The sequence below is a fragment of the Bufo gargarizans genome, chromosome 5, assembly GCF_014858855.1.
Source record: "Bufo gargarizans isolate SCDJY-AF-19 chromosome 5, ASM1485885v1, whole genome shotgun sequence".
Lineage (NCBI taxonomy): Eukaryota > Metazoa > Chordata > Amphibia > Anura > Bufonidae > Bufo > Bufo gargarizans.
In genome coordinates this window covers 492,241,890-492,269,720 of record NC_058084.1, presented here as the reverse complement: position 1 = coordinate 492,269,720, position 27,831 = coordinate 492,241,890, and the positions used below count along the sequence as shown (strand labels likewise).

The following is a 27,831-nucleotide window of genomic DNA, read 5'->3' as shown; positions in this document are numbered from 1 at the left end:
TCAGGGCATGGGTGATGTTACGGGACACATGCTGGTGTAAGGCAGGGACGGCACACCAGGAAAAATAGTGGCGGCTGGGAACTGAGTAACGAGGGACCACTGCTGCCATCAGGCGGCAGAAAGCCTCAGTTTCCACAAGCCTAAATGGAAACACTTCCAGGGCCAGCGATTTGGAAAGGTGTGCATTTAGTGCTGTGGCCTGTGGATGGGTGGCTGGGTATTTGTGCTTTCGTTCAAAGGCCCGGGGTATGAACATCTGTACGCTGCGCTGGGACACAGAGGTAGATGTGCTAGCTGATGGTGCTTGCAAAGGTCCAGGTGCAGGGAGGGAGGCATCCGGGCCTGCGTCTTGGCCGGTGGATTGGCTAGCACCTAACACAGGGGAAGAGGAGGCAGTGGTGTAACCCTCAGACATTGATTATGGACCCAGGCGTCCGGCCCATCTATTAGGGTGCTTTGATGCAATGTGGCGAATCATGCTGGTGGTGTTGAGGTTGCTAGTGTTCACGTTCTGCTCGGTATGGCACAGGGAGCAAATTACAATTCTTTTATCGGCCTGCACTTTCATCAAAAAAGCGCCAGACTGCGCAACACCTACCCTTGGCAAGGGAGATTGCTGCAAGGGGGTGCCTCGGGGAACAGTTGCAGGTCAGTTTGGTGTGGCCCGCCTTCTCCCTTATGCAACCTCACTGCCTCTTCCAGCCTGTTGCGGTGCTGAGGATCCCTCCCCCTCTGTACTGCTGTCCTCACTCAGCTTGCCACCCTCCCAAGGTTGGGTCAGTGATTTCATTGTCCACCACCTCCTCTTCCACTTCCTCACTCTGGTCATCCTCCTGACTTGCTGACCTAACAACAACCTCACTTATTGACAACTGTGTCTCATCCTCATCATCAACCTTTTGAGACAATAATTGCCGTTGGCTTATTTGCAACTGTGTCTCATCATCATCATCCACCTCGTGAAACACTAATTGCCGTTTCCCACCGTCATCTTCTTCTCACTGTGGATGCTCAAGTGTTTTAGAATCAGTGCACAAGATCTTCTCATGTCCCTCTTCAAGTGGGCTTGGCGAGAGGCCCAAAAAATAAGGAATGACGATGAAAAGATCTCCTCAGAATATCAGAGTTTGGGATCACATGTTTGCCAAGAATCTCCATCGTGGGAGGAAGGAGGATCAGGGTGAGGATTCTGTTGACCAGACTCTTGGCTACTGAGACACGACTTTGTGGAAGACAGGGTGGTGCTTAATCGACTGTGAGCATTATATGCTGCAATACAGCCAACCACCTGGTCGCACTGGTGTGACTTTGAGAGTGGCGTCCTTAAATTGGGACATGAAGCTAGGTATCGTGGATGAGTGTGTTTTTTGTGCTCTGGCAGCAGGTACAGTTTCACCATGCCCAGGGCCATCAGCAGCACGGCCACTTCCCCATCCCTTACTGCTCGCCTTGAGCATATTAAATTGTATTTATGCTTGTAAGTATGTCACACGTACAGTAGCGCAGGTTTTCTAAGTGTATGCGCAAATAAATTACACTGAATGTCACAGATATTTAGGATGCGCAAACGTTATACAGGAGATGTAGCACAGGTAACATCGCTGTCACCAGCGGTGAAAAAAATGACACTAAATGTCACAGATATTTAGGATGTGCAAACGTTATACAGGAGATGTGGCGCTGGTAATGTCATTGTCAGCAGCTGCCAAACAATTGCACTGAATGTCACAGATATTTAGGATGCGCAAATGTAACATAACAGATGTAGCAGAGGTTGTGTCACTGTGAGCAGCTGCCAAACAATTGCACGCAATTTAGCGGAGGTTGCGCTAATAATATATATTGCACCCAGATAAAACAATAGTCCTTAAAAGGACTTTTGGGTCTCTAACACCCTATCAACACTAAATCCTGCCTAAAAAAAAAAAAAGAATATTCCTGTCCCTACACTATTTGTCCCCTCTGCTGCAGCTTGCCCTGACTAAGACTGAGTCGAAATACGTGTCATCGGGTGCTATATAGAACTTGATGACATCTTCCGGCCAGCCAATCACTGTAATGCCAGTAACCAACATGGCTACGGCATTACAGTGAGTGCCAGTACTTCCCCGCATGTTTATTGGCTACATAGCAGCCAGCAAACGTGCGGGGAGGAGACTCTCGAGCGCACGAGGTGTCGGCCGAACACTGCGATGTGCCAAGTATCGTGATGCCCGAGTCAAAATGGTGTTCGGCTGAGCATGCTCGCCTAAGGCTACTTTCACACTAGCGTTTGATCGGATCCGTTCTGAACGGATCCGATCATATTAATGCAGACGGAGGCTCTGTTCAGAACGGATCCGTCTGCATTAATAACTTAGAAAAAATTCTAAGTGTGAAAGCAGCCTGAGCGGATCCGTTCAGACTTTCAATGTAAAGTCAATGGGGGACGGATCCGCTTGAAGATTGAGCCATATGGTGACATCTTCAAGCGGATCCGTTCCCATTGACTTACATTGTAAGTCTGAACGGATCTGCTCGCCTCCGCACGGCCAGGCGGACAGCTGAACGCTGCAAGCAGCGTTCAGCTGTCCGCCTGTCCGTGCGGAGGCGAGCGGAGCGGAGGCTGAACGCCGCCAGACTGATGCAGTCTGGGCGGATCCGCATCCATTCAGACTGCATCAGGGCTGGACGGAGGCGTTTGGGTCCGCTCGTGAGCTCCTTCAAACGGAGCTCACGAACGGACCCATGAACGCTAGTGTGAAAGTAGCCTAACACTACTGAATTTGAAGAGGATCTGTCTCTATTTAGTAAAGATAATGACTAATGGGTGGCAACGATGCTATAAACCACCCCCATAGCAGGGATGAACCAGGTGTTAAAGGGGTTGTTTCACTTCAGCAAATAGCATTTATTATGTAGGGGAAGTTAATACAAGCCACTTTCTAATGTATTGTGATTCTCCATATTGCCTCCTTTGCTGCCTGGATTCATTTTTCCATCACATTATACTCTGCTCGTTTCCATGGTTATGACTACTCCGTGATCCATCAGTGGTGGTCGTGCTTGCACACTATAAAAAAGGAAAAAGCACTAGCCTATGAACGCTCCCATGGTCCCAGCCACTAAATAGGCCTGTGTTTTTGACTATAGTGTGCAAACAGGATGACCACTAATGGACTGCAGGGTGGTCGTAACTGTGTAAACGAACAGTGTATAATGTGATAGAAAAATTAATCCAGCCACTGAAAGAAGCAATATGGACAATCGCAATACATTAGTAAGTGCCTTGTATTAACTTTATCTATATAATAAACGCAATTTGCCGAAGTGAGACAACCCATTTAAGGCTCCCAAGGCCCCAACTCACATTCTTAGGCAGTAAACAGGTTATCTGGTTTACAAAAACTATTTTATAATCACCCTATTAAGAATTTCTGAGTTTATTTAGCACAGGTCCCCTATACAGGATCATCATCTATTAACAATTAAGTCCCTCTCCCTTGGAGCACTAGGCCTGTAATTATATTACATTAAAACCCAATAGATTTAAATGGTCAGAGTGTAATTCTTCATTTGTCCTGAGGAATCAATGCAGGAAAATTAAATACTTAGGGCTCATGGACACGACTGTATGTATTTTGCAGTCCGCAAAAAAACGGATCTGCTGAAAATACGGATGGCGTCCGTGTGCATTCTGTATTTTGGGGAATGAAACATCTGGCCCCTAATAGAACAGTCCTATCCTTGTCCATAATACAGACAGTAATAGGACATGTTATATTTTTTTTTACGGAAACAGAACCACGGAAATGAAATGCACACGGAGTAACTTCAGTTGTTTTTTTTGCAGACCCATTGAAATGAATGGTTCCATATACAGGTCACACAAAAAAAAAACAGAACGGACACGGAAAGAAAATATGTTTGTGTGCATGAGCCCTTACAGGCAGGTGCCTGCAAACTTTACAGCTGATTGCTGTGGGTGCCAGGAGCAGGACAACCTCTAGCTATCTTGTTTTTGAGGAACCATTCCAATTTAAAGCAAGTACTATTTATTATATAGAGAAAGTTAATACAAGCCACTTACTAATATATTGTGATTGTCCATATTGCTTCCCTTGCTGGCTTGATTCCATAGTTATGACCTCCCTACAATCCACTTGCACACTATAGGAAATAACACCAGACTCTCTGTACTACCATGTCCTGGCCACCAAAGAGGCCAGTTCCTTTTTCCATAGTGTGCGAGCATGGCCACCACTGCTGGATTGCAGGGTGGTCGTAACCATGGAAACGAACAGTGTATAATGTGATGGAAAAATGAATACAGCCAGCAAAGGAAGCAATATGAATGTTACGACCATTTTTGGGACCCACTGGTCAAACCAGAGAGTGTGGATTCTCTGTGTCAACTAAGGGATGGCAGCCACTAACCCCTAGGGTGTTATTCAGCACTCTCACAGAAGACAGGACAAAACACAGCAAAAGAGAAACTGAACCACTACCTACAGGATTAGCTATTATGGTTGACAGCTGACTCACAGTCAAATAACAGGTAGCGATCCAATAGCTCAAGTTGCAGTAAGAACCGCCGTTAGCGTGAACTGAGTCAAATAACAGACACGGTGGTTAGTAGTAGTTTTGCAGAGAAGACTGGAGTAAAGGCCAGTGGCGTGCCTAGGGTGTTTGGCAGCTGGGGCGGGTCCTTTCTCTGGCACCCCCCCCCCAATACATGACCACATACCTTACATCCAGGGATATCTGCTGTCATGTAGACCTTCTCTTTCCTCTTCCCCTCTGTTAGACCGCCATGACAAATTCTTTCGGCCGCATCTCGTCTCTACAGAGTTTGTAATACAGACACGTTAAATTTCTGAGTTTTTCTATCAACTTCCCCATCCTGGTGTCCCCACAGTGTCATCTTGCTGCCACCCCCAATACTGTGCCTGTTGTGTTCCCCAAAGCCCCAGGTACTATACGGCTAAAAAAAATAGTGACCCAAGTAGACATAATTGGGGTCATTTATGAAACTAATGTAAAGTAGAACTGGATTTCCAAAAGAGCTGTCAAAAATGAAAGATGGAATCTGATTGGTTGCTAAGGGAAACTAAGCCAGTTCTTACACCAGTTTGATAAATTACCTCAGATGTCCCTATAGTGTCTACAGCAGTTATAATGTCCCCTAGAGTGTCCCCAGTAATAATAACATCCTATATTGTGCTCCAGGTAAAAATCCCTGTATAGTGTGCCCAGAAATAATTAAATTGCCCCTACAGTGCCTCCTTAATAGCAACGCCCCCACGCGGCCCCATATAATAATTTCCCCCACACTGCCCCCAGAGTAATCCCCAGATAGTAATTTGCCCCCTCACATAGTAATTTCCCCCACACTGCCCCATATAGTAATTTGCACCACACAGTAATTTCCCCCACACTGCCCCCATACAGTAATTTTACCCATACTGCCCCCATACAGTAGTTTCCCCCATACTGTCCCCATACAGTAGTTTCCCCCACACTGCCCCCCACAGTAATTTCCCCCACACTGCCCTCACACAGTAACTTCCCCCAAACAGTAGTTTCCCCCACAATTCCCCCCACAGTAATTTCCCCTACACTGCCCCCACAGTAATTTCCCCCACACTTCCCCCCACAGTAATTTCCCCCACACTGCCCCGTATAGTAATTTGCCGCACACAGTTATTTTTCCTCACACTGCCCCATATAGTAATTTGCCCCACACACTAATTTCCCCCCACACTGACCCCTTACAGTAGTTTCCTCCACACTGCCCCTCGACAGCAATTTCCCCCCACTTACCCAAACAGTAATTTCCCCCACACTGACCCACACAGTAGTTTCCCCCACACTGACCCACACAGTAGTTTCCCCACACAGTAGTTTCCCCCACCACTGCCCCCACATAGTAGTGTCCCCCTCACTGCACCCCACACAGTAGTTTCAATCACACTCCACCCCACACAATAGTTTTCCCCACTCTGGACTTCATACCGTAGTTTCCCTCACACTGCCCCCCCCCCACAGTAGTTTCCCCCACACTGCCCCCACACAGTAATTTCTCCATACTGCCCCCATACAGTAATTTCCTCCATACTGCAACCACACAGTAGTTTCCCCCACACTCCCCCCACAGTAATTTCCCCCACACTCCCCCCACAGTAATTTCCCCACACTGCCCCCCCCCCAGTAATTTCCCCTAAACTGCCCCCAACAGTAATTTCCCTCACACAGCCTCATATAGTAATTTGCCCCACACAGTATTTTCCCCCACACTGTCCCCATACAGTAGTTTCCTCCACACAGCCCCCCACAGCAATTTCCCTCACAATGCACCATACAGTAATTTCCCCCACACTGCCCCCCACAGCAATTTCCCGCACACTGCCCCATATAGTAATTTGCCCTACACAGTATTTTCTCCCACACTGTCCTCATACAGTAGTTTCCTCTACACAGCCCCCCACAGCAATTTTCCTCACACTGCACCATACAGTAATTTCCCCCACACTGCCCCCCACAGCAATTTCCCGCACACTGCCCCCACACAGTAATTTCCCCCACACTGCCCCCGTATAGTAATTTGCCGCACACAGTTATTTCCTCCACACTGACCCATACAGTAGTTTCCTCCACACTGCCCCACACAGTAGTTTTCCCCAAACAGTAGTTTCCCCCACCACTGCCCCCCACATAGTAGTGCCCCCTCACTGCACCGCACACAGTAGTTACCCCCACACTGCACCCCACACAGTAGTTTCCCCCACACTGCACTTAATACAGTAGTTTCCCGCACACTGCCCCCACAGTTGTTATCACCACACTGCCCCCACACAGTAGTGTCCTCCACACGGTCCCCATACAGTAGTTTCCCCCACACAGTAGTTTACCCCAAAGTGCCCCATACAGTAGTTTCCCCCACACTGTCCCCACAGAGTAGTTTCCCCCACACTGCCCCCACAGAGTAGTGTCCCCCACACTGTCCCCATACAGTAGTTTTTTCCCACACTGCCCTCACAAAGTAGTTTCCCCCACACTGCCCCCACACAGTAATTTCTCCCATACTGCCCCGATACAGTACTTCCCCCCACACTGCCCCATACAGTAACTTCCCCCACACAGTAGTTTCCCCCACACTCCTCCCACAGTAATTTCCCCCACACTGCCCCCCACAGTAATTTCCACCACACTGCCCCATACAGTAATTTCCCCCACATTGCCCCCATATAGTAATTTGCCGCACACAGTAATTTCCCCCACACTGCCCCCATACAGAAGTTTCCTCCACACTGCACCATACAGTAATTTCCCCCATACAGCAATTTCCCCCACACTGCCCCCCCCCCCCCACAGCAATTTCCCCCACACATAGAAATAGACATAGAAACATAAAATGTCGGCAGATAAGAACCATTTGGCCCATCTAGTCTGCCCAATATACTGAATACTATGAATGGCCCCTGGCCCTATCTTATATGAAGGATGGCCTTATGCCTATCCCATGCATGCTTAAACTCCTTCACTGTATTTGCAGCTACCACTTCTGCAGGAAGGCTATTCCATGCATCCACTACTCTCTCAGTAAAGTAATACTTCCTGATATAACTTTTAAACCTTTGCTCCTCTAATTTAAAACAATGTCCTCTTGTAGCAGTTTTTCTTCTTTTAAATATTCTCTCCTCTTTTACCTTGTTGATTCCCTTTATGTATTTAAAAATTTCTATCATATCCCACTGCCCCCACACAGTAGTTTCCCCCACACTGCCCCCACAGTAGTTTCCATCCCCCACACAGTAGTTTCCCCCACACTGCCCCCACACAGTTGTTCACCCCTCACTGCCCCCACACAGTAGTTTTCCCCACACTGCATCTCATACAGTAGTTTCCCCCACACTGACCCTCCATACAGTAGTTTCCCCCACACTGCCCCCCACAGTAGTTTCCCCCACACTGCCCCCCACAGTAGTTTCCCCCACACTGCCCTTACACAGTACTTTCCCCCACACAGTAGTTTTCCCCAGACTGCCCCATATAGTAATTTGCCCCACACAGTAGTTTTCCCCACATTGCCCCATATATAGTAATTTGCTCCGCGCATAGTAATCTCTCCCATAATTATTGCCTCCTCATAGTAATCCCTCTCATAATAATTTGCCCCCACATAATAATCCCTCCCATAATAATTTGCCCCCACACAGTATCCCACCATAATATTTCCCCCCCCCCCCATGTCCTCCTGTGTCCCCCCCACCGTGTCCCCCAAAAATGGCACATAAAATAAAAAAAATAAAAAAAAGAAAGAGAAAAAAATCCCTAAATGCTAAATACTCATCTCGGTCCGGGCGCTTGCTTGCAGAGGAAGGAGCGCACACTTCACTGTGCTGTTGTGTCCCGACACAGGCGTGCGCGATCATGTCATCACACACGTCTGCACCAGGATTTCACTACCGCATAGGCCTTAGGCCTACTAGGCCTGAAGCCTATGCTGGTGATCGGCGGCGGGGTAGGGAACTATGCGCTCCTGTGCCCCGCCGCAGTATGTGGGCATCAGCGCTCCAGCAATGAGGGGCTACTATCTGTATTGATGGAAGCGCTCATTGCTTCTGGCACTCCTCTGAGAGTCGGCACCCGGGGCGGACTGCAACCCCCGCCCACCCCTATGCACGCTACTAGTAAAGGCAGCAGCTGATGATGATGATTGTCGGAGGCAGAAGCTGAAGTGTGGTCAGAGACAAGTCAGAGGTCAGAAGCCAGTATCAGATGGTAGCGTGGTACAGAGGATTAGACAGGCTCAGGGTCAGGCAGGTCCAGTATTCGAGGCAGGCACACACCCCTTTAGGAAGCCAGCATGAGATGGAGCACATAGACACATCTGCCGTAAACAGCAGCGGGCAGCGAGGCAGGAGATGCTGGGGATATGACAGGTAAGACAGCGGGAGGTATGGCAGAAGGTCCAGGCCTAACAATAGATGATAATAATACATTAAACACAAGTGCCTTGTATTAACTTTCTGTACATAATAAGTAACACTTGCTGAAGGGAGACAACCCCTTTAACCCTTTTGCTACCAGCTCTTTGCATGTACGGCACTGGAGCAATGTTTAAACATGGCGACCACTGCACGTGCAAGGTCGACAGTTCCGATGCTGATCGCGGTCATTACAGCCTAAAGAGTAAAAAACCTGGGTTAATACTGGGGATGCCGGTAATTTACTGTAATAGGCTGGGTCTCTGTGATGAGACCCATCTTATTAGCACTGCAATTCCTATGTTGGCCAGCAATTCACATATTACTGTGCTGCTATTTGCAGTTTGGTAATATTGAATAAAAAAAAAAGGAGTGAACATGGTACATATATCACCTGTAGAGTGTTAGAAGATGAAGGCAGCCATCATCATAATGGGCCTCTTTTCAGGTTCTTTATTTCATAAGTGAATCCGGCTCAACGCGTCTCGGGACTATGCAAAGTCCTTTAATTAGGAGCAGAACAATAAATAGTGAGTATACATTACAGGCATCAAATCATACCTTATATAGGGTTACAAAAGACCGCCAAATATGGAGGGACGGGTGGCAAATACCATGTGGCCACGAGGGGCGCCAGGCTCGCTCAATTGCACATGATGATGCCGGCATGCTATACTGCGCATGACCGGAAGTTAGGCTCCGATGCATTCCACTGTGGAATGGAGTCCTCCTTATTGGATGGCTACAAATGGTGCGGCGAGGCCGGGCCTTTCAAACTCTAATGCGTTCCACTGTGGAACGCATCGGCTGGTGAGTCCTCCTTATTGGATAGCTACAAGGAGTGTGGCGAGGCCCGGCCTGTCAAGCTTCGATGCGTTCCACTGTGGAACGCATCAGATCGTGAGTCCTCCTTGTTGAGTGGCTTAAGGGGGTGTGGCGAGGCCCGGCCTATTGATGTGCATGCCCGGACTTCTGGAAAGCTGATGCGTTCCAATGTGGAACACATCGTTTACTACCAGAGCATCACACATGACAGGAGTCCAGAAGTCTGGCCATTCGCACCAATGGGCCGGGCCTCGCCACATCCCTTTAGCCGCCCAACAAGGAGGACTCACGACTCTGTGTATTCCACATTGGACCTCATCAGAGCTTGACAGGCCGGGCCTCACCACACCCTTTGTAGCCATCCAATAAGGAGGACTCACCAGTTGATGTGTATTACAGAGGAAAGCATCGGAGCCTAACTTCTGGTCATGTGCAGTATAGCATGACGGCACCGTCATGTGCAATTAAGCGAGCCTGGCATCCCCCGTGGCCACATGGTATTTTCCACCCCTCCCTTCATATTTGGCGGTCTTTTGTAACCCTATATAAGGTATGATTTAATGCATGTAATGTATACTCACTATTAATTGTGTTGCTCACGATGAAGGGACTTTGCATAGACCTGAAACGTGTTGAGACGGATTCACTTAGGAAATAAAGAACCTGAAAAGAGGCCCAGTGTGATGATAGCTGCCTTCATCTTCTAACACTCTACAGGCGATCCAGGCTAGGGGTCTAATAGAGTTACCAGGTGTCTTGAGTTTATCCGTGTTACCGCCCCCCCCCCCTCGTGAAGTGGATCACAATCTAGAGGTATTGATTCCGCGCCACTAAGTGTGTAGAGGCCTGGTTGCATCAGGTGGGTTAGTCCCCTTGACCTTCCACATCCAACCTATCTCGTCTTTGCACTCTTATAGCCTGAGACATGAAAACCGACCTGCTGTCTGGATCTTCTACCATGAGAAAATGCTGGACCCCGGCTAGATACAATTTAATCGTGTTGTAGGAAAGTTTGAGGTCGAAGTTACAGTAAGCCATGAAAGCCATGATGTACGTGATCTTGTTGGTATTATCTCTTGGGTGAAGGTGTGCGAATTGGTTAGAAACGTTCCAGACGGTTTTATAATTTCTAGCCGTGTTGACAGACAGAGACTTTTGCACAAGGGACTTGGGTGAAGAAATGTAAGAATTTAATCCATGATCAAGGTTTGGAAAGCAGGAGGGGATAATCCCACTCGTTCAGCTTCCAGCATTGCCTGGAAAAAATTATGAAAATTAAAATGCGATAAAGCATCTGCAGCAACATTTTGTGTGCCCTGAATGTGCCTGCATGATACATGAAAATTATGGCACAGGGAAATCCAGACCAGCCTGCGAACAAAAGACATGATAAAAATTGACTTTGGTAATGATCTCTACTACTGCCTGATTGTCAGTGACGAAAACTACCGAAGAATTGGCCCATTGCCTGCACCATACTTGGGCAGCCACAACGATTGGGTAGACTTCTAGTAATGGAGAAGACTTCAAAGAATCCTTAACTAAATAGACTTCTGGGGGCCAAGAACCTGCGAACCACTGATTCCCAAAAATTGCCCTGAAACCACCGGAAGAGGCGGCGTCTGAAAAAAATTATGTGACCAATGCGGGACCCCAATGAGGAACAAACAGGGAGACTCTATTCCAACTGGCCAGGAACGTGTTCCTCATGGCCAAATCGGCTATTGCTTGGGCGTCTAAACATATGTCTTGCTTGGGAAATGAGGGAAGTAACTGCAATAACCTGGATGTGAAAGCCCTGCTTTGGGGCATGGCTCTGGCATTGAAATTCAACATACCTAGCAAATATTGTAATTCTACTTTTGTGAAAACTCTGGAACCTACTGATTGTAAGATGGCTTCCTTAATTTTTGAGAGCTTCTCCTCTGGTAGCCAGGCTTCTATTTTAATAGTATCTAAAACTATACCCAGGAAGGTAATTATCGTCAAGGGCCTTCTATTTTTGAAGGTGCAACTGGGACATTAAGTTCTGAGAAGACTTGGAGAAGGGACTTAAGTTTGCTAGGCGTGCAGTCTGGTTTTTCTATCAACAGGAAATCATCTAAATAATGGATGACCAGCGGACAATCACAACGGTTGACCAAGATACAGTGCAGAGCCTGCGCGAATTGGTCGAAAATACAAGGACTGCTCTTGGACCCGAAGGTCAAGCGGATTGCAAAATAGTAAAGATCTTGCCACTTAATGCCGTAAAACTTCCAAAGCTGTGGTCGTACAGGCAGCAGCTTGAAAGCGTACGCGATGTCTGCTTTGGATAACCAAGCCCCTCTACCTACCTGGAGGATGAATAGCCTTATTGACTGAAGAATATTGCATGGAGAATTATTCGGAGGGAACTAGGGAACTGAGACTAGGAATGCTGGAACCATGAGCCACGGAGAGGTCGTAAATCTAACGTTTTTTATTGGAGAATTCTTTTGCTACGACAGCAATGAGGTTGATCCTCCAATAATCAAAGGGGACGGAGTGAAAAGGCCCGATGAGAAACCCCTTATCCAATTCTGACTGAATTAGAGCCCCTACTGAGTCGGGATCCCCAGCAGCTGACAGGAGATTGGGACCCTCCCAAGTGGACTGGGGAAGGGCGACTAAACCCGTGTAGAACCCTTCAGTGATATCAGGAATTGGATGAGCTGCGGATTATGGTGGTCTTGGAGGAGTGCTGCTAAAAGGTCCACATTAACTCTGAGTAGTCATGTGGTTCTGGGCGATCTTTGGGGGCAAGCTGTTAGGGGGTGAGCTCTAAAACAAATGGAACATACATGAAGGGCTCTGCACTTGTTGTAGACTGAGAGGTTGTAGTTGATGCACACTTGGTTGTTACCCAGAAAGACTATAGCGCGGAACAGGCAACATAAATGAAAGTCTGTGGATGGGGCAGGTCTTTGCCGAAAACTGGAAACACTAGGGAGAAATCTACCCTGAGAGACGAGAAGAACTAAGTTAGGGCACCAATCTGAGGAGTGGAGGATAGACTGGCATGAGGCACATGCTGGGGCCTTGAGGCCCGTAAAATGCTGACAAAACAGCTCCATGTCCATGGAAGCCCAGTTGGTGACATACTAGAATTGAGCAAGGGTGGCAGCAGCCTTAGCAGAGAACGAGCAGTGATAGTCATAAAAAGCGTGCCCACCGTACTTGAGTCCTAAATCTGTGACCCTGTACAGATAGGTGTCCAATTCCTCTTGTCTCTCAGGTTGGGCTGAACAGATTATATCCCGGAACAGGAAAAAAATGTTACGGAGCTACCTCAGGCATGTTTGGAACCCTACCTGGGAAACGTGAAGTAGAGGCAATTGGAACGGGAGGGGCAGAGAAACTGAATGTCAGTTCCCTAGATTCTACCGTAATCAGCCTAGCCTGCAATTCCGAAACTGAGGTGGAAATGTTTAGCTCCCTATTAAAGGCAACAACTGGCAATCACCTTTGTCAGTTATAGGTTTTCCTTACTTTGCTCTGCTGCCTGTGTGTAGTTGAACTGTTGCTTTTGGATTTGACTTCGATTATACCTAAACCTTTCTCTCTGCTTAGCGATTCTGTACTTACTTCCTGTCCGTTATTGACCCTTGGCTTGTTATTGCTTCCTCTTTCCGCTTAGTGATTTTGTTGGTATTGATCTCCTGGTTTGGCATGGCTTCCCTTGGCGTTTGTCTGTCCTGTGTGTGAACAGGTACCTGCGGTTCCGCAGGCACTTGGATTGTATCTCTACACTTATCAGTATAGGGAACGCCAACCAGTTGTGGACTTGTCACCTAGGACTTGTTCTGCAAGTAGGCAGGGTCAGTGGGCTAGGTTCTAGTTAGGGCTTACTGTTTGAGTGCGTGTCCATGCCTACGGTTGTGACAGTAAGCCTGAATGATGTGACAGGCACGGACCTTATGAATTAAAAAGGTAGGCCTGAATAACGTAACAGGCAACGAAAATTATTGAATTAAAAACGTTAGCATCAATGACATAACAGGCAACATAAATGAAACATAAGCATGAATAACATAACAGGCAACAGAAATAATAAATTATAAACATAGGCCTGAATAACATGACAGGCATGGACCTTATGAATTAAAAATGTAAGCCTGAGCAACGTGACAGGTAACATGAATGAAATGAAAGCGTAAGCATAAATAAAATAACAGGCAACAGAATTAATGGTATCATGAACGCAAGCCTGAAAAAAGGCAGCAGATATTAACAAATTTTGTAAACGTCAATATTGAGATAGAGCCAGGGAACCCCGTAAACCTCAAATTTGACGAAAATGATATTGCATGGACAGGAATAGATTATCGTCTAGAATCAATTGAGTAAATGAAGGCCCTTTGGGATTGACAGGAGCCTAAAGCCCCGTGCCGATCATTTATTTTTTAATTTTTTGTGGAGTAATTTTGAGAGCAATGATTGACTGTCGTCTGGTTTTCTATTAAATACACAGCTATCAAACTAAACTGGCCACCCGTCTTACTATGGCAAGCATCAGTGCACTGGACATGTGCAGCATTGTCTGGAAACAGGAGTAAGGCTATTGAGTGAGGAGCTGGAGAACCTTAAAAGGGACCACACTGGGGTGCTGTAAGTTATGCTGCATATTAATATTTGTGGGGCAGGGGGACTGAAGGAGCATGATTAGCAGGGCAGAAAAAGCTGGGGCAGACACCATGTGAACACAACACAAGGAGCGGCGGACCAAAGACCAGAATGGAGAAACCAACAGGCAAAAGAGTCAGTCGCCCCTGCGAGATTGGGCGGGTAGTGCACGTGCAGGGAAGCCGAAGGTGTGGCCGGGAGTGCAGGTAAGAAAAGTTAAGGTGGGGAGGGAGAAAGACGGGTGACCGGTGTGCGAGAAGCTGGGGGAGCTTTACCTGAAATGCAAGCCCGGTTAGCGAAAAACGATATAAACTTTAGCCGGCTTAGGGCACCGCGGCCTGTGCGAACTTACATATATCAAGCGTCCTCCGACGCAGCAGCTGCTAACGAACGCTGCTTGGACCAGGGATGAACACCCCCCCTGCACTGCAAACCGTGCGTGCTGCCGTATTTAAAGGCCCTCTGCCCCCTCCCATAAACACAGGCTGACAAGTCAGCCTTAACTATATAGAATCATTCACACGTCAGTGTTTTAGTCAGTGCTTTCCATCAGTGATTGTGAGCCAAAACCAGGTGCGGCCCTAAACACACAACAGGTGAAGTTCATTCCCTTATACATTAGGTCTGTGGATGCGCCACTCATTGTTTTGGCTCACAGTCACTAATGGAAATCACTGACCAAAACACTGACGTGAGAATGAGGCATATATCATACGGACCCAGAGAATGAAGGGCCCAGGTCAGTTTTGCTGCAAAGGGAACGCTGTAGGGACAAACCTGTAAAACGAGGAATTGATATTTTTTTTCCAATTCCACCACATTTGGATTTTCTTTCCCACTTCCCACTACATTGTATTTCATATTAAATGGTGGCATTAGAACATACAACTTGTCCTGCAAAAAAACAAGCCCTTGAATTGATATGTGAACAGAAAATTAAAAAAGTTATGGCTCTAAGAAGACAGGGAAGAAAAATGAAAACGCAAAAATGAAGATAAAAAAGCCTCTGATATCCAAAGGGTTAAAGGAATCATAAAAAAAACCTCACAACTCTCCTTCAGAGAATTTTTAAGTTACAAATTATATATCTGCAGAGATTTAGTCTGCATCATTGCATAAACAGCACTGGGACTGTCAGATAAATTATCACTTTAGATAAAGCTTGGATCAACTGCTATAGTGGATTCTTACTCCTGTCTTTTTATCTTATATTTATATCAATCAGATTCAGATGTATCAATGGTGGTGAAGCAAAGTTCTGAGGGCTAATGGGGAGTTGTGTGACAGGGATGTCCTCTGTGAGCAGTGATCCAAGATTTAAGGCAATATTTGGTTAGAATAAGTATTGTGCCAGGCACCCATTCATTTTTACTACCTTCAGATGGGTAACGCTTTTGCCTAACCCTTGGTCAATCCTGTAGACCTGGAATAGACCTTGAATTTAGCATGCTAACACGTGTAGGTGTAAAGAAGAACTGGCTTAGTTGCCCCCACAGTGATGAGCAACAGGGGCAATATTCGAATTTGCAATATTTCGCGAATATTTTGGCAAATATGTTTCATATAGTCATCTCCAGTGATTATTTTCTTGATTGTGAAAATTGACAATCGGAAAATTTGCGATACGAAAATTTGCGATACGAAAATGTGCAATTAACACTACTCCTAAAGTCAAAGATATTGCAGCCTTCTCATTGGCCCACAAGCAAGAAGTAGTGAGGGATCATGGGAACTGATGAAAAAAAATATCTAAAATATTCGCGATATAGCACTATATTCTAGATAAAATTCTCGAAGTGCCAATATTCGCGATGATCCAACACTGTTGCCCCATACCCACCAATCAGATTCCACCTTTCAGTTTCCAAAGGAGCTGTGCAAAATGAAAGGTAGAATGTGATTGGTTGATATGGGCAACTAAGTCAGATCTACATTATACCAGTTTGATAAATGAACCCATTGGTATACAAAGTTGAACGACATCCCACCATAGAACTGCACAGTGTGTGAGACTTTGCAACCATTCCTTGTTCCTCCCTGAACTCTGGCACTTCAGTATCATTTAATTCTTCCACAGCGCAACTTTTATGGGATTTGAAAGTCCCATTAGAAGAGTGGCACAAGATGAAATCTCTGAATGAGTATTATAAGCCACTGGCCATGTCAATGGAGGCTCAGACAGCAACCCCTGTGCAGGCTTATATCTCCAGAAGCTATAAACAGCTTTGTCTGTGAGCAGCAGCACAGCCAGAAGATTAGCTGTGTAGTCTGAAATCTCAAGAGGTTATGGTTGGCATAGTAAAGCATGTGCAAGCAAGCTCCTAGGATCTCATCTGTCCGGTCATAGCATAGAATGTGTAAAACATCTATTTTCTATGCTAATATACAGGGCTTACTCTTCTGTGTTTCTCCATAGATCTATGGTCAAAAATAGGAATATTCTAAATCTTGGCTACTTATTGTTTTGTTCAGCCAGTTCGGAGTCAGCACCCGTTAATACTGGTGATGAGCGAAATGTAAAACAATTTGATTTGGCTGCTTTGCCTATTTTTACCCAAAAATTGCTTTGTGAATCACTTCATCATGAAGCACATTTCTTTGTAAGTAGTGGGTGCAATGACAGGGAGCGGCGATTGTGCCGCCCTCCGTCATTGTACCTCTCAGATGTCGTATTCATAGCTGATTGTGGCATCTGATAGTAATAATACGGTGTAAAATAGAGAAAAAAATTATAAAATCATACTTACCTCATTCATTTGATCACAAAGAGCTGGCTGGCACCATCTTGATTCAAGATCTAGCGCCAAATCTCATGTTGTCTGTGATGACATTGTCACATCGGCTGGCATGGTGACGTCATGCATTACCGTGCACAAGATTTCATGCGAGATCTTCAATCAAGATGACAGCGGCCGGCTGTTCGCGCTCAAACAGATGAGGTAAGTATAATTTTTTACCACCACTCGGGGAAAATCAATTCGCTACCACGAAGCACGATGAAATTCATCTTTGCGGCAAAACTAATTTTCCCTGGAAATCAGATCGAATTCCACTTCGTGGAGTTCCAGTCAGTCAACACTAGTGAGCTTTCAACTTTTAATAGAATATGCATATCGTTATACACAGTATATACTGTACATTATCAATATACTGTGCTGACTTATTTCTTGTTATATTTAAGGAGTTCTAATCTGTGATTATCAGTACTTTTTTCTCCAGAATAAAGAAAAAGTGAAAAGTACTTTTAAATTTAACTGAGCTATCCCTTCAAGTCAGTGTGCTTTGTTTAACAGTAAAATTACTGGTTACACAGACCCTTTTAGGGAAACCTGTCAGGTTGAACATGGTGTTTGAGCTGCAGGCAGCATGCTATAGAGCAGGAGGAGCTGAGCAGATTAATATATAGTTGTATGTCATTTATTTAAATTCCTGCTCATTCTGGGGTTTGAAGTCAAGGAGGTGATCCTATCAGTGATTGACAACCTTCCCTCTATGATTGTGTATACACAGATAGCTGTCAGTCACTAATAGGACCGTCTTCTTCACTTTAAAGTCCAGAATTAGTGATGAACTTACAGTTCGTCTGGCGGTCGGTTCGCGGCGAACTTTGAGCGCTCACGATCCGCCGCGAACTTTGAGCGCTCACGATCCGCCGAACATGCGAACATATGGTGTTGTTCGTGCGCGTCATATTCTTTTGCATTGCGCCAAACTTTGACCCATGACACATCCATCAGGTGGGATAGGACAGCCAATTGAGACGTTTCAGCACATGGACATACCCCCCAACCCTATAACAGAACCCGATCTGGCTGCCATTTTACCTTCTGTATTTTGTCAGTGTAGGGAGAGGTTGCTTTGTGGAGCAGGGACAGGCTGTTAGAGACATCAAACGTTAGCTAATAGGGCCACAAAAGTCCTTTTAAGTACTGGTATAGATGTGCTATTGATAGGTGTGATATACAGAGGGGTATGATATACATATAATATACATTATAATATATTGTAGTGCATTTGTACTGTGCAGCAGTTGTTTGCAGTTCTGCTGCGATACCGCAGCTATATAGAGGGACAAACGCTATTGGAACATCTAATTGCAACGGGTGTAATATACTGTACTAGTTGCTTCCCAAAAAAAGTGATTGAGGCAGGGGTGTGATAAACCTATAATATACTTTCTATATAGTGCATTTGAACGGTGCAGCAGTTGTGTGCGGTTTTGTTGCGATACTGCAGCTATATAGATGTTTAAACAGTATTGGAACAACTAATTGCAATGGGTGTGATATACCTTTAGACCCCACGAAAAAGCTGATTGAGGCAGGTGTGTGATATACCTATAATATACTTTCTATATAGTGCATTTGAACTGTGCAGCAGTTGTGTGCGGTTCTGCTACGATACAGCAGCTATATAGATGGACAAACGCTATTGGAACAACTAATTGCAACGGGTGTGATATACCAGTTGCCCCTCCCAAAAAATGGATTGAGAGGTGTGTTATACCTGCTTCCAAAAAAGATTGATTAAGGGGTTAGATATACCTGCTTCCACCAAATATTGATTGAGGTCTGCATTATACCTGCTTCCACAAATACTGCTCTTCTATAGGGACTCAGGCACAGGGTCATTTTGAAAATGACAGGCAGAGGAAGAGGCAGGCTGTTCCGCAGGGGTGGTAGGGTTCGGGCAGGTGCACCAGGCTGAAGCCTAAGTGGGAAGTTGGAGATGGCGCGTGCGATTACTTCAAAGGATGCACCAGAGTTGGTTAAGTGGCTCACTCACCCTTCCGCTTCTGCACCCTCCTCATCCTCTGTATCTGTACCCTCCTCACTCTTAGCTATGTGCACCCCCAAAGACACCACCACCACCACCATAGCCCCTCCATACGAGTCAGAGGAATTATTTTTACATCCATTCCCAGACCTTACTAATGCGCAGCCATTCTTGACATCGGATGAGGAAGAGGAGGTAGCAACGGCAGCCACCCAGCGGTCTGACGACAGTACCCAGAACAGCCCAAGGAGGGTGGTCCCCTCTGTTGCTGCCTACTCCGAGATCTCAAATGTCAGTGGTGGTGAAGGTGAGGATGATGACGTGTCGATGGACATCACGTGGGTGCCTACAAGAGAGGAAGAGGAGGGGAGTTCAGAGGGAGAGACGGAGCAGCAGAGAGGGAGGAGAAGGAGGAGAAGCAGGCACAGCTCACAGGGCACAGGAGGCAAAAAGCAGACTGCAAATGTATCTGCAGCCTGTTCTGTCAACGTATAAGTCGCGGTAAGCCCAACACTCACCTAGGGATGACCGCCTTGAGAAGGCACCTGGCCTCCCATCACTGAGCCCAGTGGGAGCAATACCGTCAAAACCCACAAAGCCACACTCCAGGTGCTCCATGTCCAGCCTCTTTTCCTTCTCCTATCGCCTCACATTTGTCCTCCACTGCACCTTCCACTGTGCCATCGTTGCATTCATCTGGCATAAAGCAGGCTTCCGTGGCCCAAATATTCGAGCATAAAATGATGATGATGCCGGATAACCCTCTTGCCCAATGGCTTGGCTTGTTAGAACTGCTGGCCTGCCAACTACTGCCATATAAACTGGTGGACTAGGAGTCCTTTAGAAAATTTGTAGCCATTGGCACACCGCAATGGAAGGTCCCCGGAAGGAAATATTTTTCCCAGAAGGGCATCCTAGAGCTATATGGCCACGTTCAGTGGCAAGTGAATATATCTCTGGCACACAGTGTCGGTGCCAAGATACATGTGACCACATACACGTGGTCTAGCAAACATGGGCAGGGAAGGTACATAACTTTTACTGCCCACTGGGTGAACCTTCTGACAGCCTTCAAGCATATAACCCGTGGCTCCCGTGTGGATTTGGTGTTACCGCCATGGATTGCATGCAGGCCTGCCTCTTCTTTTCCTCCTCCTACTCCATCCTCCTTCTCCTCCGCGGCTGACTCCTCCTTTTCCACTGCTACCGCCTCTTCCGCTGCACCCCCCAAGCTCCCCAGAACCTATTCAACGTCCCAGGTGAGACGTTTCCATGCTGTGCTGTGGATGTTGTGCTTAAAAGTCAAGAGCCACACGTGTCCTACACTGCTTTCAGCTCTGCGGTCACAGGCCGAACTTAGTCGTGCAGTGATTCGTTTCCAAATACCCCAGGGTCCAGGACGTCTTGCGACAGGCCAGGAAAATCTCTGGCCATTTTAAAGCAGTGTTTCCCAACCAGTGTGCCTCCAGCTGTTGCAAAACTACAACTCCCAGCATGCCCGCACAGCCAAAGGCTGTCCAGGCATGCTGGGAGCTGTAGTTTTGCAACAGCTGGAGGCACACTAGTTGGGAAACACTGTTTTAGAGGATCTTACACGGCCATGGCTCGCCTTGCTGACGTTCAGTGGCGACATAACTTGCATGTCAGACGTCTGGTTTGTGACAGCCTGACGCGCTGAAACTCCACCTTGTATATGCTTGATGGACTTCTTCAGCAGCAATTTGCCGTTAACGACTATCTGTACGAACTCTGCAGCAGGACAGGTTCTGGGGAGCTTGGTTTCTATTCACCGCGCCAGTGGATGCTCATGCACGATGCATGCAGACTTCTTCTGCCTTTTGATGAGATCACCAAACTGGTCAGTCGCAGCCAGGGCACCATCAGTGACATCGCTCCTTACGCCTTCTTTCTGTAGCGTGTATTTCGTTGTGTCATTGATCAAGATGTCAAGGAGCAGGAGCAGGAAGATGAGGAAGTCTCAATACTGAATGAATTCCCAGGGGGGGCTACTCCATCTGAGACAAGTCAGCAGGAGTCTGAAGAGGAGTTAGAGGAGGATGTTGGCTGGGGGGAGGAGGATGAGCAAGAAGAGCAGTCCTTTTCTGTCAGGTGAATGCCTCATTTTTTGGGCCCGTACTCCCGTGGCCTAAAACAAAAAAAATTCTAGGATCCAGCAGGAAACATTTTTGAGAGTTTTCCTCTAAGAGGCATAAAAATGGCCCCTGATTAAAATACATATTTTTTGTGGAAATTTTTGCCAATGATCCCCTCTGGTATATCACTGTCCATGTTGTGGGACTATTTGTGTATTTCTAGTAAGTGTTTGCTGGCTCCAAATATGACCTGAAGGTTTTTTAGGTTCACCTGCCATTAAATTGAACGGGGCCCGCGGTGAACAAGCGGTTCGCGAACATTTGATCTCGAACGCGAATGATGGGGAATTTAAATTAATAAAATACATATCAATTTGCTCAAGTCCTCCCGCTCTATAACATGTGCCAAGTTCCCATTAATAGCACACATCGATTTCTTTTAGTGTATTTGTTGATTTTAGTGTAATGTATTTTTATCAGATTCTATTTCTTTGTTGTTTGGGTAAAGGCAAGGGTCTATCACAGATACAGAAATCAAGACGAACATCTATTTGGAAGAAACAGAATAAGTCTGTACCATTATTTTTATTAGGTGATATTTGAGTGCACTGTACTTTATTAAAATTACTTTTATGTCTCTAGTGTTGAGAGATGGTATTACGAGATGTCCGGGGACTATGAAGAGGATGTTTGCAGCATCACAGTGAGGTTGATGAAAGAACTTTGCTACAAGAATGAACAAGATGAAAAATGTCTGGAATTTTATGAAATACAGCGAAACCTTGGGCTGACACGCTATACAGACTCAGGTAATTTTTATATACTACTTTCACATTTTAAACCCAAATCAGCATATTATAATCATTGTTATATGATGTTTGTTTCTTTTTTTACTGATACATATTAAGAGCTGTCTATCCTCTAAGGAACTTAAAGTGGCCAAAAGCTAAAAATGACCCCATCTTGTAGTCTGGTCCAAATTGACAGAAGGTGAGGATGACCAGTAGGGGGTCAGCAATACCATAGTGCAGCCAAATACTGCCCAAGCAGAACCAAATACCATAGTGCAGAACAAAATACCACCTCAGAAGCTGCCAGTCTGCTAGCATCATACAACAGTTATAGTGCTCTCTTATAGTGCTCCTCTAATGGCCCCTATAGTGGCCCCTGGAGTAATATGTTCCCCAGAGTCTCCAGTAGAAACTATTCCCACTTTAGTGCTCCCCAGTAGTCATAAAGCACTGCTACTGTTCCCTCATTAGTAATAATGCCCCCTATATTGCATTCAGTATTGTCCCCTATATTGCCGCTAATAATAATACCCTACAGGGAGTGCAGAATTTATTAGGCAAGTTGTATTTTTTAGGATTAATTTTATTATTGAACAACAACCATGTTCTCAATGAACCCAAAAAACTCATTAATATCAAAGCTGAATATTTTTGGAAGTAGTTTTTAGTTTGTTTTTAGTTTCAGCTATTTTAGGGGGATATCTGTGTGTGCAGGTGACTATTACTGTGCATAATTATTAGGCAACTTAACAAAAAACAAATATATACCCATTTCAATTATTTATTTTTACCAGTGAAACCAATATAACATCTCAACATTCACAAATATACATTTCTGACATTCAAAAACAAAACAAAAACAAATCAGTGACCAATATAGCCACCTTTCTTTGCAAGAACACTCAAAAGCCTGCCATACATGGATTCTGTCAGTGTTTTGATCTGTTCACCATCAACATTGCGTGCAGCAGCAACCACAGCCTCCCAGACACTGTTCAGAGAGGTGTACTGTTTTCCCTCCTTGTAAATCTCACATTTGATGATGGACCACAGGTTCTCAATGGGGTTCAGATCAGGTGAACAAGGAGGCCATGTCATTAGATTTTCTTCTTTTATACCCTTTCTTGCCAGCCACGCTGTGGAGTACTTGGACACGTGTGATGGAGCATTGTCCTGCATGAAAATCATGTTTTTCTTGAAGGATGCAGACTTCTTCCTGTACCACTGCTTGAAGAAGGTGTCTTCCAGAAACTGGCAGTAGGACTGGGAGTTGAGCTTGACTCCATCCTCAACCCGAAAAGGCCCCACAAGCTCATCTTTGATGATACCAGCCCAAACCAGTACTCCACCTCCACCTTGCTGGCGTCTGTCTGAGTCGGACTGGAGCTCTCTGCCCTTTACCAATCCAGCCACGGGCCCATCCATCTGGCCCATCAAGACTCACTCTCATTTCATCAGTCCATAAAACCTTAGAAAAATCAGTCTTGAGATATTTCTTGGCCCAGTCTTGACGTTTCAGCTTGTGTGTCTTGTTCAGTGGTGGTCGTCTTTCAGCCTTTCTTACCTTGGCCATGTCTCTGAGTATTGCACACCTTGTGCTTTTGGGCACTCCAGTTATGTTGCAGCTCTGAAATATGTCCAAACTGGTGGCAAGTGGCATCTTGGCAGCTGCACGCTTGACTTTTCTCAGTTCATGGGCAGTTATTTTGCGCCTTGGTTTTTCCACACGCTTTTTGCGACCCTGTTGACTATTTTGAATGAAACGCTTGATTGTTCGATGATCACGCTTCAGAAGCTTTGCAATTTTAAGAGTGCTGCATCCCTCTGCAAGATATCTCACTATTTTTGACTTTTCTGAGCCTGTCAAGTCCTTCTTTTGACCCATTTTGCCAAAGGAAAGGAAGTTGCCTAATAATTATGCACACCTGATATATGGTGTTGATGTCATTAGACCACACCCCTTCTCATTACAGAGATGCACATCACCTAATATGCTTAATTGGTAGTAGGCTTTCGAGCCTATACAGCTTGGAGTAAGACAACATGCATAAAGAGGATGATGTGGTCAAAATACTCATTTGCCTAATAATTCTGCACTCCTTGTAGAGTGACCCAATATTATTAATTTCCCATATAATGCCTCCAGAAAGAATAATGCCCCCTATAATTTGCCAATATTACTAATAAACACTTTGGTGCCCTCAATAGTAATAATGCTTCCTTTATGCTGGCACAGTTAGTCAAGTTATATGGAATTGGCAAGTAAGTGTGTTGTATTCGTCGTTTACCTGCCAATTCCATATGCTGTATAGTGTCTCCTTTCTTTGCAACTTGGCAGGTGGAGACTCCTGTTCGTCCGTGTTTTGGAGGAACGGGTCGGTTTTACCCTGCTCCTAGTCCAGGGATTTCTTGAGGGTTAGTAGGGCTCCAAGGTTTTGGAGTATAAGCCCCCCTACCATCTGGGTTGGCTCATACGGTTAGAAGTCAGTGCCAGAATTAGGGACGCTGTAGGAGGTGACCTGCTCCCTTATTCCTCCTCCTGGCCTTGTTGTTTCCAAGTTTCCTCCTCATTGTACCGTGACAATAGACTTCAAGACTAGTGGCCTACGACCTATGAGTGAGAGCAACAGAGCAAGGAGCCATCGGCTTCCATGTCACGCCGCAGTAGATACAATTGAACTCAGGAATGCAAATGTTGCTGATGGTGGGTAACATAGGAATCTGATGCTCCCAGCTTAAAATGGAATTGTCCTATTAGAGTCTATGGTCCCTGACTTCAAAAGCACTGTGCACACTCTTATCAGTCTTTATCATACATGCCATTCCATGAAATACAGGCTATTGCACACATTCTCTTACACAATATTGCTTATAAGCAGCAGGCTGGTAAAGTCTATGACCTGTCTCTTGCAGGTCTTTCCTGTTTCCAAGATGTATGGACCAGGTAGACTCTCAGTTCTGTCCTCAACTCCATTTAGGTATTTGGCCTCAGTTGCCCTTGCTAATCCCCGAGTTTTTGTACCCTTATTTTTAGTACTAATCACCTCCTCTTTTCAAGCTCTTTCAGTGCAGTCACTGTGATGTTCATCAGATCCCTCCCAGGTTATATGACTCGCCTAGAGTGTCAGTACACTTTCACTGTCTGCCCATGAAGTAATCTTTATACATTTCCATCATGGTGTCAACAAAACACATGGCATCTCCCACACATCACAGAGCAAACCACAACCATCTCAACATAACATCATCAGTTCAACTAGGTGGTATTATCTCCAGTAGGGTCAAACATAACCCATCAACAGTTACTTTTAAAGGGTTTCTGTCACCTGAAAAATGGGAATTAAGCTGGCTGACATTAAGCGATGTGCTAATGTCAGCTGAACATAACTATATTAGTGCCATCTCATTGCCTAAAGCCTTATTGAGAAAAACAGACTTTTATAATATGCTAATTAGCCTCTAGGAGTAGGGTGGGCGTTGCACCTGCTCCTAGAGGCTCCGTTTGCCCACCTCTTTTCACGCCCTTCTTCTCTTGATTGGCAGGGCCAGGGCAGCGCTCCTCTCCTCTCACCAGCCGTGTCTGCAGTGTAAATCTCGCGCCGTTCAGTATTCAGCGCAGGAGCAGTGAGGAAGTCTCTCGCCGAGCGCCCTTCCCTCACTGCGCCTGCGCCGAATACTGAACGGCATAAGATTTACACTGCAGCCATGGCCGGCAAGAGGAGAGCAGCGCTGCCCTGGCCCTGTCAATCAGGAGAAGAAGGGCGTGAAAAGAGGTGGGCAAACTGAGCCTCTAGGAGCAGGTGCAACGGTCCCCCCCGGCTCCTAGAGGCTAATTAGCATATTATAAAAGTCAGTTTTTCTCAATAAAAGCTTTATGCAGTGAGATGGCACTAATACTAGCTATGTTCAGATGACATTAGCACATCGCTAATGTCAGCCAGCTTAATACCCATTTTTTTAGGTGACAGAAACCCTTTAAGGATATATCTCTCTTTCTAAGATGGGCAGGGCTGATTTTTAACCATCTTACAAACTGGCGGCAGCAAAAAAACATGCGTGTCTCATCTACATGTAACTGGAAAATATCTCCGGGGTTACTGCTTCTTGTTGAAGAGACGCAGCCGATGGATGAGACTTATTTTCAGTCAGTGCTCCATGGGAAAAATTATGTAGATTATCCCTCTCCCAAAAGAAAGAAAACTATCTCATGCCCGACAAACCAGAGACTCCTCCAAAATGATTACAGTCTGCAGACTCTTTCAAGAAATGCAAAAGAGCTGTCTCCAGATGGGTCCCTCTTCCTTTTGGATGAGTCTGTGGTTTGGCTGGTTTATATATACATGTGCATAGTCCTCCTATTCTGTTCTTAAGCTAGAAAACAAATCCTTATTCTTCCTTGGAAAGGGCACAAGCAGTTGTTGGTAGAAACTGAAAAAGTGAATTTAGGTGAAAAAAATAACTCCAAGTAAAATTGGTCAACTATAATAGGTAAGCGTTCACTTTGTGTGATGTCTGTTTTTGAATGAGCCCTAAGACCGTTTCTTTTTTAATTATTATGATCTAGATTAATGTTTTTTTCTACTGGTTGTAGAGATGTAGAATTTTTTTTGAATATATTATTTATAAAACGTTGCCAATGCAGGTCAATGAGATTTGTGACATGAGAATCTTTGATTGAAGCCTTTGAAATAGGCCTCATGCACAAGACCGTTGTGTGTTTTGTGGTACGCAAATTGCGGACCGCAATTTGCGGAGCGGTGCAGACAGCCATTAATATAACTACCTATTCTTGTCCGCAAAATTGACAAGAATAGGGCAGGTTATTTTTATTTTTTTTGAAGACCATGGAATGGAGCAACGGATGCGGAAAGCATCTTTTGCGGCCCCATTGGAGTAAATGGGTCCACATCCAAGCCGCAAATACTGCGGCTCGGATGTGGACCAAAACAACGGTCGTGTGCATGAGGCCATACTCCAACTTTGTTATTTTCTCAGGTAATTATTATAGATTGGTGCAATTTAGAGAAAATAGCTGGTATTTGCTTCCAACAATATATTTTACGACAAATTACCTTAATATTTCTTGATTTTTACAGCATGTCTCTGCAGTAGTCTTCTGCTCACACACAGAGTAATATTTCAGTAGCTGACATGTTAATCTACAGTATGTCTAATAGTATAGCAGTTTCCCCAAACTGTGATTTCTCCGCAGGCTCATTAATAGTAATAATAAGTTTAATTTTGCCAGTCACCATTTCTTTCGCGATTCAGCAGCGTTGAGATGCCAGGAAATCTGATGGCCTTGGCATTTAAGTAGGTTAACTGCTGAAGGAAAGATAAAAATGTCAAGACGAAGTCAAAATGGTCAATTTTATATAATCAGGAATAATGGGACAAATAATTTTTCTTTTACTGAGCGTTGAACATGTCATAGCCAAGAATCTGTTTGTTAAATCAGGTAAAAACGTTGCTTTAAAAGCTGTTGACTATGTTCTAGTTTTTTTTCCCCATCCAGAGCTGCAGTTAGAATTCTTCGGGTTGCTTCTGTAAATCTAACAGCTGACAGATGTCAATATATTGCCTTGGCATGTCAGGGGGCTTATCAATGGCCTCTGGTTCTACCACGTAAGGAAACCTATTACACCCTGAGAAAAACGGACAGACATAATTTATAGTGTCTGTGAAGGTTCTCATTTATCCAGGTCATGCTATATCTGTAAAGAATAAATCAAG

At 45.4% G+C, this 27,831-nt stretch overlaps 1 protein-coding gene across 3 annotated transcripts in view; it reads left to right on the top strand.

Annotated features, from left to right (window-relative positions):
- The window catches only part of SYT3 (synaptotagmin 3), a 318,843-nt gene that overhangs the window by 111,111 nt on the left and 179,901 nt on the right, over positions 1–27,831 (top strand). For all 3 annotated transcript variants that reach the window (XM_044294267.1, XM_044294269.1, XM_044294268.1), the window contains exon 3: positions 21,950–22,116. In XM_044294267.1, coding sequence (XP_044150202.1) covers positions 21,972–22,116 — 145 coding nt within the window. In that variant the 5' untranslated portion in view covers positions 21,950–21,971. The remainder of the gene's footprint in view (positions 1–21,949; positions 22,117–27,831) is intronic.